This window comes from Ranitomeya variabilis, chromosome 4, assembly GCF_051348905.1.
Source record: "Ranitomeya variabilis isolate aRanVar5 chromosome 4, aRanVar5.hap1, whole genome shotgun sequence".
NCBI lineage: Eukaryota > Metazoa > Chordata > Amphibia > Anura > Dendrobatidae > Ranitomeya > Ranitomeya variabilis.
The window spans coordinates 211,995,193-212,012,763 of record NC_135235.1 but is presented as its reverse complement, the minus strand read 5'-3'; the positions used below and the strand labels follow the sequence as shown (position 1 = coordinate 212,012,763).

At 41.3% G+C, this 17,571-nt stretch overlaps 1 protein-coding gene across 1 annotated transcript in view; it reads right to left on the bottom strand.

The window, feature by feature from the left end:
* Positions 1–687: 687 nt before the first annotated feature.
* The window catches only part of BCAM (basal cell adhesion molecule (Lutheran blood group)), a 61,004-nt gene continuing 44,120 nt past the window's right edge, over positions 688–17,571 (bottom strand). The window contains exons 11-16 of the mRNA XM_077259839.1: positions 17,337–17,464; positions 16,413–16,548; positions 15,612–15,647; positions 12,554–12,689; positions 1,420–1,531; positions 688–1,337 (exon numbers count right to left, since the gene is read on the bottom strand). Of these exons, the coding sequence (XP_077115954.1) occupies positions 1,332–1,337; positions 1,420–1,531; positions 12,554–12,689; positions 15,612–15,647; positions 16,413–16,548; positions 17,337–17,464 (554 nt within the window). The 3' untranslated portion in view covers positions 688–1,331. The remainder of the gene's footprint in view (positions 1,338–1,419; positions 1,532–12,553; positions 12,690–15,611; positions 15,648–16,412; positions 16,549–17,336; positions 17,465–17,571) is intronic.

Here is a 17,571-nt window from a genome sequence, read left to right as displayed (position 1 = left end):
GGATTATACATCACTCTTTAAGCAGTTGTGCAACCTCAGATGGTGAGCGACCAACCCTGCAACTCACGCTCACCTGTTGCCCCAGGTTTTACACAGGGAGCACCTCTTGTTTTTTTATCCTTCCGTAAATGAATTCCCAAGCGTCAAGAATGCATTGATATACAGGTGGATATACAATAGAATATCTTCAATTCCACAGCAGCGCACCCGCAGGTGATATTAGGTATTACACAGTTCCCATTGACATTAATGCCTGAGGAAGCAGTAGGTCCTGCTCTGAAACGCGTTGCAACAAAAGGGACATTTTTTATACTTACTACCCAGATCAGCCTTTATCAGTGGCAGCGCCCTGGATCTACCACACTCCTCCCTCCTTTACTTGTTATGGCCTCTTTCCATTTGGTGTGAGTATAAGTAGGTAGCAGGTTCATCAATTAACACTTTGAGTGAAACACTGAGTTAGATCTAGTGCAGGACCTCAGGGGCGGTGCCTGATGCAGTACGTCTTTCATGCTCCACCCCTCAAATTAACATATATGCTATATCTGTTGCCAGATATTCTGAATGTGTTAAATTAGCCCTCAAACCTGACAAAAGGTAAATGACCAAGATGGCCAACCAGATGAACCCCAACTGTGGTTTATAACCACTACCATAATGAGCATAAATTATGAGATCTTACAAGAATTTTAGGGATCTGACCAGTGTAATGACCATAGAGAAATACATTATATACATATAGGCCGGACAGGCCAACACCAGTGTAACAGTTTAAAGCCCACTGAGATCTGTTGCCCCCACAAAACATGCTGGAAAAACAGTTTCAAACAGCAGGATAGTGGAAATCATTTACATAATTTGGAAATAAAAATTTTTTTAAATCAGGTACAAAAAATGAACAAAATCATAGGCATAAAAGAAAAACCTTCAACAAATAAGGGTAACTGACTGAGGTCTGTGGTGGGCAATGCAGCAATGGCCAACCACCACTTAAGGCAACATTAGGTAGGGTAGTATACCCAATAACAGACCTTTGTAAGTGAACCTTGAAATGTTCTTCAAATTAAAACATAAAAAGGAATAAGACCCCAAAATAGAATAATGCATCCCCCAAAATAATCTGACTGGGAATTTGTAGGATCTTGATGCGTAATCTCTTATATATTGAGTCCTTGCGTTTTCTTTTTTTCTTCTGTTGCAACTCTAGTTCAAGAGCAAAAAGTCATGAAAACACGAATCCACAGGTTGGAGATGTCAGTTGACTTCCCGTTCACGTTAAGATGGTGCTGACCATAGAAGAGGAAGATAATCCATCCTCGGGTCTCTGCTTGTTAACACTGTGAAAATATAGAAAGGGAAAATATTAAAGTGATGCAAAGCAAAAACCTAAAAGAAATACATGATGGATGATGCACTGACCTCTGCAGCTGGGCCTCCTTCTCCTCCACGAGAACTCAATAACCCATGTTGCTCGTTTCGTTTCTCTGATTTTAATTCAACAGCAAGTTCAGCTGAAGCTGGATCTTGAGATCTGAAAGTAGATCAACTTATTAGAAGAAGCTCATCTCATAAAATGTTCAAAATGTTGATTCTAAGATGAAAAAGTTCATTGAGCTGGATAAAAAGATCGCCACGTCTAGTTCAGTCATCAGTGCCAACCGGCATCCTGGTTGGCTCTTGCATTTATTAGGCCTCACGATGACATGTCATGAGTAAGCCTCAAGTGGAGTCATGACGTTGTGTGGCATAGTAAGCGCAAGGGCCCACAGAAGTGAAGACTGTAAGACTGTCCTTGTCCATCCACCATGGAGATCCAGACTGGACGTTGGACCAGGGCAGCATGAATATGTTTTATCAACTCTACTGAGATCATTGACAAGAGACATCCCTTATCATAGACATCAAAGACGGTAAACCAAAAGCTTACAATAAGCCCTCTGCTTTATTTTTTGTATTAGCAGACAGGTAATTAAATCAAAATCGAATGGGGTGGAAATGACTGATATGATGCAGTTGGTCTGATTAAATTATTCTGCATCAATATTATAAATTAGTTATCTCCTTTGAAAATTATGTGTTCCAAATTTTAGCTTGTTTTCTGTTCATGACCTTAGAGGCCTTCCCATATTTATTAATTTGATACCTTTTGAGTCACACCAGTGACGCCCTCTCGGCACTCTTGACTACATGTGCCTATGGGTCGGTTCATGAACGTGTCTTTACCCTGTAACTTCATCTACAAGAATAAAAGATGACCCTTTAGTCATATACAAAATTAATTTAGAGTTAGGCCCTTTTAAAAATAAGGACACTAGGTAAAAACTCCCTTGAAGAGGTTGCTAGGTTTGGATAATCGTTTGGACTGAAGATAAAAGAAAAAAAATTGTGAAAAACTTGGCAGCATATCTTCAATTCCACAGCAGCGCACCTGCAGGTGATATTAGGTATTACACAGTCCAAATTGAAAGTAATGTTTTGCATGTAGAGCACATGATCATGATAGGTCCCATTGAGTGTTAGTGTCACGACTCAGCTGTTGGGTGACCCGGGACCAGGGGCTCCTTCCCTGTCCCTACCACCAGGGGGCGCCCTAGCTCGCCCTATTCCCTGGGATACTCCTGAAGGTGAAGATGCAGGGGCCACCACCCTTGCTTTATCTCCTGAGTTAGCTCTCTGTCTGTTCTCTGAGCTACTGTGCACCGCAGCACACCAACCTGTTGAACAATGCAACACAAACAAGGGTAAACGGACAGCACCAAGCATACAAATATTCACTTACATATAACAGAGTAATGCACAAGGGAGTGGAGGACGGGGGAAAACCAAAGGAGAAGGAAGGGAATTATCACACTTACAAACCACACAACAGTCACACGTAACTCCTCCAAAACTCCTCATATGAACACCTCTCCTATTAAGCCATGCAGCAAATGCTAGCTCTGACATGGATTAGATTCAGGACCCAGATTATAAAGGGGAAGGGAGTGGCTAACTGAGCTCAACTGAGAGCTCAGAGATTCCAACATGGTCAGTTAACCCCTGTTCTGCCAAAAGAAATAAACACTAATAAAATGAAGGAGAAGTGCTTCTTCGCAGCGGAGAAGTAGGAGCACTCAGACGCTGTGGTCTTCTGGCTCCTCTCTGTTGTGGTAACTCCATGACAGTTACGGTATTTGATCTATTCAAGATCCTTCTCAAAGAAGAAACTTAAGTCACAAAAATGAAATTTTACAAAGGATGAAATTTTAGGAATAAAATATGGCTCCCTTAAACGTTCAAGTGGAACCTGTAGATAGATGGGGGTTTCTGGACTTGTTAGTGCGGTCACTTTGCATTGTCTTAATGCCTAAAGACTTCTTCAGCTCGACGGAGAAATGTTATTTTGCAGGCTCTATGAGTTTCCTGAAAGGATGTTAGAAAAAATGGGCAAACAATATTTGACACAACTGAACTCTACGAGGAAGCAGAAGACATAACGAGATTGCGCTTTTTTTTTTATATAAAGTGGAGGCAATGTGTTAATCTCTGATTACTCATCGGCTGGAAGCTTTCATAGAGTGGACTATGACACATAAAAACTCGAAAATAATAGACTTGGCAAGTCTTAAAGGGTAAAGCCACTGTACTGTGTATATTCCATGAGGATTTGTTTATGTCCGCTCTCGCTACGATAGATATTTTCGGCTCAGTGGGGGGGTTGAAACAAATGTATTTTCCATAGTTTCATGTAAGGGAAACAAAAATAAACTAATGAGACGTGAAAGCTGAAGCTGGTGCTCAATGTAAGATTTAACGTAACTATCAGACACGCGACTGATTGGTCATCTGATTGTGCAGAAATCATGCACAGACATATTAAAAAGTAAAGCCAAGGCCAATTGTTTTTTTTCTCTCTTCTGCAAGAGTTTTTCTTTTAAGGGAGTCTACTACCCTGAAAATGCAAAATAAACTACGGTACTTAAACAGCCATATCAAGAACTTAGCCCCTATAAAAACCATGCGAGCAAGATACATTTTAGTGTATTATTGGCTGAAAAATCAACTTTAGGCCATATCCAAATGAGTGGGCTTTGGTGCACCCTTGGCATGCACTGTTAAGCACCCCCCCACTTTGCCTTTTTAAGACTCCCCCCCGATCCTGATTGGCTCTGGGCAAATAAGCGCTAGCCGAACTAAATTAGCATCTTTGCAACGTCAGGAGCTGTATGTGGTGTTCTACACCCTCTCCCCTTCTCTGAAGCCGAGTGGTGGTCGCAGCCAGGAGTCAGGAATCTGAGCGCTCCTACACGAACACTGTATACACCACTCAAATCCTGCAACGTACAGGGCTGCTAATTGAGTTCAGACTTCCCCAGAGCAAGCCCTGGCAATAATAGATCAGGGGAAGCCTGATGAGCCCTTGGCCATGCCAAGGGTGCACCGAAGCCCCCTCATTTGCAAATGGATGAAAAGTCGATTTTCTCAGCCACAAATACAATAAAATGTATACTTCTGGTATGACTTTTGTAGGGAATAAGTTGTCTATGTCAATTTTTAACTGCAACTTTAATATTTTTGCACTTTGAGAGTGACCAACTGGCTTTAATTCCCATTTTGGCTAAAAATGTATGCAGCAAATGACCTGTGGGCTCTTTGTCCACGCTGATTAACCTTGTTAGTCTTAGAGAATATTCTATATTGATATAATAAATAAGAAAAGCGGCGAGAGGGGACGTAGATGCACTTTCTCTCTCTCTGTGATCGTTTGCTGTGAGAGGGGAGGAAGAGCTGAAATGAAGAGAAATCTGATTGATTTGGACTCATGACATTAAAACTGTCAATACAACACAACAAGGTATAAAAAAAGACCCCAAAACACTATATACACACACAATGTGTCTATAATTTTCATATTATACATATTCAGCTGAGTAAGAAAGGAACTACATTGCTAACATTTTTTTAAAAGAGGTCCACTAAAAATGTGATTAGTTTTTCTTAGCAGTATAGAATAACAGGAAAACATAATCTCTAAAGGATGTGATTCCTTCATGTCAAACACCAACTAAGATTTCCTGACTTTGGACTTGACAGCACCAAATGAGAGCTGGGGATATCTAAGGTCGTTGTCCTCGGGTATGCTGAAAATTAAAAGCAGTATAGCTGGGGATTTAGTAAGGTTTTGTCAGTGTAAAACATTACAAATATGATAGCTTGCTGCTTATGTATATTAAAACATTATCTCATTTTACAAATGAGATAGGATATTCATGAGATCCACCAGGTTCAAACATTAGAGAAATCATGAATAAGACAATGTCAAAGCTCCGCCCGCGAGGAGCACTAAATAGCATTTTTAAAGGATCTGTAATATTTAAAGAGGATCTGACCCTTCTGATATGTTTGATTAAGCAAATACAAAATCTGTAGCATTTTCCTTAGAACTTTACGTTGTCTGTGTTATGCATGTAACTGACTCATACATGGGTAATGGGAATAATAAAGCCTACAAGACAAAGAAGCCACACCCACACCATACTAGTCGCTGTATAGACTAGACTAAAAACACCACCTCAGACCTGGCTCCCTAAAAGGCCATTGAGGCGTTTCTCTTAACTCCTGAGGAGCCAGAGGGGAGGCCGCTGTGCACAGCTAACCATGAGAGTTAAAGTGTGCAGAGAAATATGAGGACCCAAGTTGATGAAACATAAAGCACATGCACAAAAGGGGAAATAAAGAGAACTAAGGAGAATAATTAATGAAACAAGAATAATTTCCCACCAAACTAACTGAGGAGAAAAGAAAGGTGCTGGGAAGGCAGACAAACAAACACACAGCAGAAGTACAGTGCTTGCTTAACAAGGAAAACTCCTTACCACTAATCCATGAGGAGGTATAGTCAGCAAGGAAGTGTAGTGAAGGGAGAATATATAGCCCAACCTAGAATGGGATAAGGCAACCAAAACGGGACAATGGGAAACACGTGAAGAGGTGGAAGCCCAAAAAGAAAAAATTAAGGTAATAGGACCACCAGGATAAGGAAGAAAAGGGCAATAGCTTAGCAGACAGGATAGCTGACCACAGAGCAAAAGGTCACTCGATCGAATCCCCAAACAGAGCCATGACAGTCTGCCATTTTCTTATTATTCCTCTTGGAAATGTACTGAGTTGACAATTGGGCAAGCCTCCACCATATCTTTCAATATCAGAAGCCCCTAAAGAGGACTATTCCCATTACCTGATCATCTAATACATATGAGGTGTCCAAACTTCCATCCATGGCAGATGTCAAGAATTGGGCTGCCTTAACCTTTTGTTTTTAAGGTCTCTGCCAGTGGTGTTTTCCATTCATAACATATACACGCTGGACCAAGCTGATCGGGAAGAATGGCTGCAGATATATTTATGGCGGAATCTCATCCCAACTATTCTCCATGGCAGGAAAAAGAGGGATCAAACTGTTTGATTTCAACATGCCCCATTGTTTTATTCTTAAAGGATAGAAGCCTCTGCTAAAGGTGGACACATGCATGCTTGGCCAAGCTGGATGAAACAGTTGTCAACTGCACTATATAGCCGGCTTCAGGAAGTGAGATTCCCGTTTTAGTGAACGCGAAGAAGGCAATGTCCATATCAACCCTTATATCCAGCCTGACATGACAGCTATGTGTAGCCGTTCTCTTATCAAAAGCTTCTTGCATTCCACTCTGTATGGAAATCTGCGCTCTTTCAACAGTTGCACTTCAGTCTACGCGTTCTTTGAAGTCTGGAGATAGTTCTCTGTAATGAGGAGGTATGCTTTTAGGATAAATCTAACTAGATGCATAAGGCCAGGGATATTTTCAGATTTCCATCCTAGACTCGGACATAATTTTCCTTTACTGCACCCAAGGGAGGTGTCCAGTACAAGAGTTATACTGTCTATAACATAGCAAAATGGATTTACCACTGCTAAGACAGGCGCTCAAACAGGAACCTAAAAAGTATCGGCAATTTATCATAATATCTGATAATTAAGGGACCCTAAAGACCACCAAACCCATTGGAGGAAACTTGGCGGAACCTGAGGATTTCAGCAGTACTGGACGACCATCTGATGTGTTTGGGTGATTGCCGAATCTTTCTCCGACATATGAGAAGAATCGGGTGGTAGGAAGTTCAACCCTCGAGGAGATAAGCCACTGCCAGGAGGTTTCCTCCCAATGGCCAGGTCATAGGTAGAACGATCATTAATTTTGCTTGATACGGCTTGACACCTTGGTGACTTCCTCTGTAGCTCCATGGGTTGAAAAGATGACAGAAAGTTCTTACTGCAATACAAGAGACTGCCTCTCTTTCCTACACAGGACAGGACCAGCTTCAACATCAAGTTGAAGGAAACAGAGCACAAATCTTCAAAGCAACAAAAACACGAGGCCAAGGGAGAAAAAGATCCAGAAAAAAATGCAAATTGTATATATAGCTATCCCTATACTGTGAAGGCCAATTAGGAAGACCAAAGTAAGTAAAAGAGGCATAAGCGACAGCCTATTCGGTTGAGTTTGGGCATCTAATGGTCTGTACTCAGACAGTGAAGCTCGGATGTTTGATGCCAACCTAGGAAAACTGGAAGCTGCAATCATTTGATCGCTTTTATAACACTTTGGATGCTCAAGCAATATTATCTGTCAGCGTAAAACTGATAGGCGATCCATTAGGTCTAGTAGGCTTTCACTTATTGCAGACCTGGGATCAAACTTATCGGCACATCCACTCTGTTTGTCAAACCCCTTAAGAAGCCACAGTTTCTTAAAAATCGTGCATCTAAGGGGTTAGTGCAAATTCATCCACTGGGGATCGAAGTTGCAGGAATCCTCATAATCAGCAATATTTTATGTCCAAAACGGACAAACCTTTTTAGCTGAACTTGCATTATACTTGCATACTTGACAACAGTTTAATAAATCTATTCCCAAAGTGAGCATTTTGGGACATTCCCAGGAGACACTGAAGGTGAGGCTTAAAGGGAACCTGTCACCCCCAAAATCGAAGGTGAGCTAAGCCCACCGGCCTCAGGGGCTTATCTACAGCATTCTGTAATGCTGTAGATAAGCCCCGATGTATCCTGAAAGATGAGAAAAAGAGGTTAGACTATACTCACCTAGGGGCGTTCCTGCTGCAGTCCGGTCCGATGGGTGTCGCGGTCTGGTCCGGGGCCTCCCATCTTCATAGGATGACGTCCTCTTCTTGTCTTCACGCTGCGGCTCCGGGCAGGCGTACTTTGTCTGTCCTGTTGAGGGCAGAGCAAAGTGCTGCAGTGCGCAGGCTCCGAGCCTCTGTGACCTTTCCCGGCGCCTGCGCACTGCAGTACTTTTCTCTGCCCTCAACAGGACAGACAAAGTACGCCTGTGCCGGAGCCGCAGCATGAAGACAAGAAGAGGACGTCATCCTATGAAGATAGGAGGCCCCGGACCAGACCGCGACGCCCATCGGATCGGACCGCCCGCCCAGGTGAGTATAATCTAACCTCTTTTTCTCATCTTTCAGGATACATCGGGGGCTTATCTACAGCATTATAGATTGCTGTAGATAAGCCCCTGATGCTGGTGGGCTTAGCTCACCTTCGATTTTGGGGGTGACAGGTTCCCTTTAAATATCCTGAATTTTGCCAGGGCTTAAATGTTGGTAATTAAGTAAAGGAACATTTACACTTACACCTATTTTCCATGAAAAAGGTGAAAATTTCCAAGAAAAAGGCCATCGATATAAAAAACAATCTGTTACCTCCCACAAATATTTTTCTCTGGTGCAAATGCCGCTATTCTCCTGAATCCGCATTGTTTTTCTTTTGTTTCTGCTCCTCTCCGTTCCTGAGTTATGGCCTCTTCTTCCCTGTAAAGAAATCTAGCCTTGTTAGCCAAATGGGCGTGATCATTACCTCTTTTCTGTGGTTACCTCCTTGAAGATCACGCCCATTTGGATAAAACGACTTGATTAATAAATAGGGCAGCAGAGGCCATATCTCAGGAACGGAGAGGCGTAGAAACAAAAGAAAAACAATGCCGGATTCAGAAGAAGAGCGGCATTTACACCAGGTTAAAAAAAAATACATATTTATGGAAAATGACTCATCCTCTTTTATAACCGTGTAACAGAGTGTTCATTTATTTGACCGTAACCTGTATTTTACAGTATTTTTAGATGCTCGCATGACAGAGACGGGTGAACATGCACTGAAATCAAATCTGGGATTTCAATTCCATAAAAGTCAATTATTCTTAAACCTCAAAAAAAAAGCTCAGACTCGTTGCGATTGTGGCTTTAAAAAAAACAAAAAAAAAAAAACAGATGGGCCGGGGAATTTTAGCTTTAGGCGGGGTGATGCCACATCTTAAGTGTTCTGTGGTTCATAAGGATAAATTAGCTAGAGTTCGTTAGAAGAAGAACATCTTTCCTCTGGGAAAAAATGCACAAAACGAGGATGACTTTCTGAAATAGAAAAGCTAGCCACGGATATAAATATCGTAGTCGCTTAACATTTCTCAAAAATAACCATCTATGATTCCACCGTTGCTCGAAAAGAGACCCTCAGTCAAATTTTTTATTACCCCCCTCCCCTACTGGGTTTATGGATAGTTGGAGAAAATCCAACAACATGTTCTGCAAAAAAGTAATGAAGGAACAATACAATTGTTATTTTACGAGAATACATGTACCGGTAAGTGATAAGATGGGTTTGTCTGGAGAGGTGATCGGTCCTTGCGAAAGAGACGTTGATGCATGTCAGGTTCTCATTAAAGGGGTTCCCATATGTCATATTAGAGGGGTGGGCCACATCTAAGACCACCTTTACAAACCATGTGCTACTAAAGGGCAGCTTGCACTCTGGGAGTGTAATACTTATACGTCGTCCATGTCCCCCTATTCAGCAGTGGCCATGACCGGATGCCACTTTCTCCTGTGATAACAGTAGGTTACTCGAGATTTCTAAAGCCAGGAATGTGTCCAGATCTGACAACTTCAATTTTTGGAACAAAATCCAGGCTTCTTACATGCTGTAACAAAGTCGCTAGCAAAGATCTGGAGGAGAGATATGTTTCACTGAGGCTGTTAGCTTCTGTGATCGGAAACCCGTAAGTTTGCTCCAGCACACTAAGTGGTGAGAGGGGTTAATCGGCTATTTTAAGGGCTGGGTTTTTCATTGAACAGCTGAAGAGCGGGTGGGAGGCTGTTCACCATATCTCCTCCCCAGGATGTAAATAGTCGGCCTTCTGAGGCATTCAGAGTTCAGTAAGCCTGGAGAGAGTAACTCCAATGCTATGGTTCCGGATAAGGAAAGCCAAACTGGTGTGCGTTTGTTTTTCTGTGCAAGCGGATCCCAGCAACAGTACTGGGACCCACTCGCACAGGAGCAGTACTTGAATCACTATGTACAAACAAAGGAGGCATCTTATTCATTTAACGATCTACTCAGTTCATTGTTTTATAAATTTGTGATTGGGGATAATGTCACATTTACTTGTAGCTGAAAAGTGGGGCCCTGGAGTTGGTTATTGGTGGGCCCCTGGCACACCAGTCCGACACTGCTTGTAAGTATGACTTTGGAAAGGGTTAAAGTGGGAACTGTAGTCTTCAGGGTTTTGTGAGGATGCCACGTGCCAGGCTATGTGACAAATCGGCATTTCCATTCATAACAATGGATGAGCGCAAGGAAGCAGTTCAGCGTATGCTTCACACGACCGGGCAGGAAAAAAGACGTCACCGACCCGATTATATCATTTACAGTACATGATAGAAGAAAACAGATGCTCGCAATTTCATTCTGGCAAATACATTGGTGGGGAGTCACCAAGCACAGCTGTCGACTGGCAGAAAAAAAATAAAATAGTGAGAGCTGCCAAATAGGAAGAGCGGCATTTAAGCTATGGAAGGCTTCGAAAGATATCTGCTTGTCGTATATGTGAACTCCCAGCAGACAATGCTATGATTATGGAAAACTCCAAGCAAAGATAGATGAAACTTATGTATATAAATATCCATTATATGGAGAAAAGTATGTGCCCCCTGCACATTACACCTCCAGGAGCTTTTCTCACCTCCCATTCTACATCCATAGACATTAATATGGAGTTGCTCTTCTCCGGATATAACAGGTCCGGATCTTCTGGGAAGGATTTCTACAAGATTTTGGAGGCGTCTGTGGGACTTTTTACACATTCACCCCATAGAACATTTGTGAGGTCAGACCCTGATGTTGGGGAGAGATCGGGCTCACAATCTCCAGTCTAGTTCAACCCAATGGTGTTGGATTGGGTTACGGCCGGTCATGTTCTTCCAACAAACTCTCCAAACCATGTCTGTATGGACCTTGTTCACTGGGCACAGTCATCAAGAACATAGAAAGGTCTTCTCCAAACTATTCCCACAAAGCTGGAAGCTACAATTGTACAAATGTTTTGGGCAGGAGGATTAAGATTCCCCTTCACTGAAACTAAGAAGAGGCCAACCCCTGATAACAGCCCTTGGCATTATCCTCCTCCACCATCTGTACAATGAAGTAAGGGAGTAACGTTCTCCTCGCATTCACCAAACCCAGACTCCTCCATCAGACACCAGATGGAGAAGTGTGATCCATCACTGCACAGAACACGTTTCCTCCAGAGTTCAATGATGGCGGCTTTACACCACTCCATCCGGCGCTCGGCATTGTGCTTGGTGATGTACGGCTGCATGCAGCTGCTCGGCCATAAAGCTCCCTGCGAGGGCGCAGTGTTTGTGCTGATGTTAATACCAGAGGAGGTCTGGACTCCGCAGTTATAGTCAGCAGAGCGTTGGTGACTCTTCAGCCCTCTGCTACTCCACTATGTAACGTTACGGGCTCTCCATTTCGTGGCTGTGGTTCTTTCTACTTCTCAATAACATCACTGACAGGTGATGGGAGAATTTTTTTTTTTGGGGAAGAAATATCGGCAATGAACTTGTATTCTGGTGGCTCCTATTACAGGACCGCGCTGATATCATCCGGCGAGGGGCTGGATGTTATAAACCGGCATGCAGGGCCGGATATTATATACCAGGGGGTAAAAGATCGGATGTTATACACCAGGGGCGAGAGTTGCATGTTATACACCGGAAGCGAGGGGTCGGATGTTATACAACAGGAATGAGGGGCCGGATGTTATACAACGGGGAAGGGGAGGTGGATGTTATACACCGGGGGGCAATAGTACTGAATGAAAACTTTAATCCAATGATAAATAGGTAGGGCCCAATACTTCTCTCCATATAGTGTAGCTACAATCAGAACAACAGGGACAGCTGTTGTGGGACCTATGCAGTGGGGAAGTCCAAGCTCAGAATTAGGAGATTTGTGGTTTAGGGAACAGAGCTCCAAATTACATTCATAGACATAGAGGAAAGGACACAATCCTGCCAGCAGCCACCACTAGGGGGAGCTTAGGGGCTCGCTGCATACATTTACTATATATATGGCAGTGCCCGCTCACTTTCAGATAAAACGAAGGCAAATGTAAATTCTAACACTTAAATTTCCACCAACCCCAATTTACAAGCTCATTCTGCCCACTTCACTTACAGCGGTTGCTTTTCAGATCGACCACACGCCAGCTTTCCTTTTTTCTGTAAGAAGTAGAAAAGCGCAACCACCAGTAGAAGGAGAAGCACACAGACGACCACGGCGATGATGGCTATGCTGCTGCCACCGCTTTGCTCTGCAGGAAACGAAGGTATTAACATGAGTCGAGAAGGATTAGACTGAATGGAAAAGTAGTGATGTAGAGGCAGCCGGTACGGATAGGAGATAAGTAGGCTAGTCAGTAGTACTGATAAGCGAACGTGCTTGGATAAGGTGTTATCTGAGCATGCTCGGGTTCTAACCAGTGTCTTCAGTGTGCTCAAATAATATTTTCGAGTCCCCGTGCCTGCATGTCTCGCGGTTGTTCGATAGACGCAACACATGTAGGGACATGCAATCCTTACAAGTGTTACGATTGTCGAGCAGCGGTGAGACATGCAGCCGTGGGAACTTGAACATATTTTTCAAGCATGCCGAAGACACTGGTTAGAACCCGAGCATGCTCAGATAACACCTTATCCAAGCACGTTTGCTCATCACTAGGCAGTAGTAAAGATAAGGGTGCAATTTAAATAACGGCATTTACATAATAGGGAAATGGGTGCTACAATTTAAATAAAGTCTGTCATCACAAAATGACTGAGCAAACCAAGCACTTGCACTTGGTACTCCCTAGACATGGCCAAGCAATTCAATGTCTGCGTCCTACTTGATAGACAGCTCTACAGGAGCTAGAGGAGGGTGTGGATATATGCATAACAAGTAGGTGGGTGTGATGACAGAACTTCTTAGCCACTCTAAGGAATCACCGAGGGTCTGTGCTTGGTTTGAACAGTCATTTTGTGCTGAAAAACTCCCTTTAAAGTTGATTGTATACATAATTATACATTGCTAAGATAGATCGATTGATAGATAGATAATAGATAGATAATAGATAGATAATAGATAGATAGATAGATAGATAGATAGATACTAGATAGATAATAGATAGATGATTGATAGATAGATAGATAGATAGATAGATAGATAGATAGATAGATAGATAGATAGATAGATAGATAGATAGATAGATAGATAGATAGACAGATAATAGATAGATAACACAGGTCAACAAAAAAATTTTTTTTTTCTGGTGTCCAAAATATTTTAATGAATTTAGGGTATTTTTGGGGTGCTGATTCTGAATATGTCATCAGTTTTGCCAGATTGGCTCAAGTTTTTGAGATTTTTGGTATCTTATTTATAGCACTTGTTGGTAAATGCGACGCATCATCTCATTAATTTCTTTGGATTAGTACTTGAACTGAGCAGTTCTCAATATAGTTTTGTGTTAATTAGTGTTCTAAAAGTTTGTTCATAGCTTGATTTTTGCACTAACTTTATGTTGTTGTCTGTTTTCCAGTGAAAAGCATGAACTCATCAAGAAGAAGTTGTCTTAACGATCCAGACTCATTCTGTTACATTTGTGGTGAATACACACTGCCAAAACATAGAAGAAACATAACAGACTTCGTAAAAAAAGTGTATTTTGCCTATTTTGGGGTTATGCTTGGGGACCAAGACAAGTTTTGGGCACCACACATAGTGTGCAAAGCATGTATCGAATTATTACGAAAATGGAGCAAAGGACAAAGAAAAAGCTTCAAATTTGGTGTTCCAATGGTGTGGAGAGAGCCAAAAAATCATCATGATGACTGTTATTTATGGTAAACACAGGTACAGGCACATCTTCACAATGAGGGACAGGCCTTCTTGCAGATTCCATGTTACTCCCATTTTCGTTTCTTATGCTTATTGAATCCTTGCACTTGCACTGCACAGAAATAACAGTCATCATGATGATTTTTTGGCTCTCTCCACACCATTGGAACACCAAATTTGAAGCTTTTTCTTTGTCCTTTGCTCCATTTTCGTAATAATTCGATACATGCTTTGCACACTATGTGTGGTGCCCAAAACTTGTCTTGGTCCCCAAGCATAACCCCAAAATAGGCAAAATACACTTTTTTTACGAAGTCTGTTATGTTTCTTCTATGTTTTGGCAGTGTGTATTCACCACAAATGTAACAGAATGAGTCTGGATCGTTAAGACAACTTCTTCTTGATGAGTTCATGCTTTTCACTGGAAAACAGACAACAACATAAAGTTAGTGCAAAAATCAAGCTATGAACAAACTTTTAGAACACTAATTAACACAAAACTATATTGAGAACTGCTCAGTTCAAGTACTAATCCAAAGAAATTAATGAGATGATGCGTCGCATTTACCAACAAGTGCTATAAATAAGATACCAAAAATCTCAAAAACTTGAGCCAATCTGACAAAACTGATGACATATTCAGAATCAGCACCCCAAAAATACCCTAAATTCGATGAAATATCTTTGGCACCAAAAATGCTGTTGACCAGTGTAATAGATAATAAAAGAAAATTTGGCAGCACTACCAAAAAGAGCAGGTGCAATAAATATGTAAAGGTGATGTCCAAACCTCCAAAGTAGAAAATCAGAAAAAAACAGGCAGCTCTCCAAAAATAAAAATAAAAAACATGGCTTTACTGATCCATTAGCAGCTAATAGATGATAGATAGATAATAGATAGATAGATAATTGATGATAGATAGATAATAGATAGCTAGAAGATAGATAATATATAACTAATAGATAAATAGATAATAGATAGATAATTGATGATAGATAGATAGATAATAGATAGATAATATATACATAGATAATAGATAGAAGATAGATAATAGTTAAATAGATGATAGAAAGATAGACAGATGATAGATAGATAGATGATGACAGATAGATAGATAATAGATAGATAAGTACATAGAATATAGATAGATATATAATAGATAATAGATTAATAGATAGATAATAGATAGATAATTGATGATAGATAGATAATATATAGATAATAGATAGATAATAGATAGATGATAGATAGATAGATAATAGATAGATAGATAATAGATGGATAGATAATAGATAGATAGATAGATAGATAGATAGATAGATAGATAGATAGATAGATAGATAGATAGATAGATACCTTGAGCAGGCGCTGTGCTTGGGGCCACCATACTTACTGCAGAAAAAAAAGAAACATTGTATGAATAATGATACCAATTGTGGGCAAGTATTATTACACACTTCTATCATTGGGTAATTGATTGGTAAAAGTTTCCCTACTATATACATAAAAAGGGCTTGTAGGCACTAAGGACCTGGAAACTGCATCCTTATATAAAACTACCTTAAAGTGACCGAGTCGTGCTGCAGACTAGTTGGACAGGTGGGTCCGACTAGTCTGATCTCCCATGTGACTTGGTCCCTGGCAGCTTCTCTACGCCCGTTGCCCTGGAGTGACAGGTCTCTGCCTACATGCGCAGTGAGGGGGGGGATAGAAGCCACTGGTGACCCATCTGTCCGACTATTCTTCAGCACAGCTTTTCTCTATCCAGGTACCAGAGAACCAGAGAAGAGATCAAAGAGGCTAAAGAGGGGAATTTATCTTACATACTCTGCAAAATAGAGTTAAGATCCAACTGAGCAGCAGTTCAAAGCAACTTCTAAAGGAGCATGAACTGGGCATAGAAATAGCACTGCAGCAAAGAGATTGTGAGAGAAGGAGGCTAAATAAGGTAACCAAGTATATTACAAGCATTCATAATTTTGCAAACCCTGAGGGATATTTAAATAAATAAAGCAAGTTTATTCTTTATTTTATAAATATAATATATAATTTTTTTTATATCTTTATTTTAGTCTTTAAGCAGAAATAAATTACATGGTAAAATAATATTTTGTACTCTCACTAAAATACACCCATGATTCCCTGAGCCAGACTTACAGATGTTCAACTTGAATTTTTTCTCTTTGGATCCAAGTGGATTTTTTGCAGTGCATGAAATATCATTAATAAGCTTGGAAGTGACCTTTACCGCAACCTCACTTTTTACACCCGTGCCAAAAAGAGTCTGAGAAGGCTGCAAAAAAGAAATATAACAATCAGTGTATACAGTCCATGGAATGAGTGAGGAATCTGAAAACAATGAGCATTGTTAGGGTGGAAGTAGTCAAGTAATGGTCACAAACCCCACCGGACTTATTACAAAGGATCGCGATGGCCTCATAGCTGGAGTCATCACTGCTCACGTAGGTCCCGATCACTGAGTCAGAGAGACATCACAGAGACAAAAAGAGTGAATTGTGCTCTCGAAACAATGGGTTTTCCCAAACATGAACATTGCACATGATCAATGGGGGTCAGAACGTATGAAGGGAGTAATGGCTAGCACTGGAGTGGGGGGGAAATCAGATGTCTCTTGGGATGTTATGGTACTTTTTACTAAATTATACTTCAGCTCGATCTTGAGGCATGGCAACTTGATGGATGAAGAATCTATAGAAAGATTGTGCAACCATAGATAGATCCATCAGGGTCTTCTCCACCGTTATCAAGGGTTTGCTGGTTTTCCTCTTCGCCTTGTTTCTCCCATTCTTCTGACCATGATATCCTTCTCCAGTGATCGTTCTCTTCCTATGATGTGTCTAAAGTAGGCAACTCGTAGCTTGGTCGTAGGCAAGTCATAGCTTGGTCATCCTTTCCTCGAGTGAAATGTCGGGCTTGATTGTTGCCAAAATTGATTTGTTTGTTCTTCTTGCCGTACAGAATAATGAATAAAAAATGGAACTATGGGGCTGAGGACAGCAAATGGAGAAATGGCTGTAATCAGCTACACTTGTTTCATGTATATGGCATGTAGATGCTAACCTCCAGCTCCGGTGGATGCCAGCTTATCTCAGGCTCCGGGTATCCTGTTGCTGAACACAATAACGTTAACATGTGTCCTTCAGAAGGTACTTCAACCAATTCACTCTCAGGTCCAAGATCTGGGGGTCCTAAGAAATAAAGAAAATAATTGGTAACAGTTGATTGTTTAATTTGTGAAGTCCTATAGTAAAGCCCACCATAAATGTTAGACTAATGTAGTCCGAGCCCGATGATG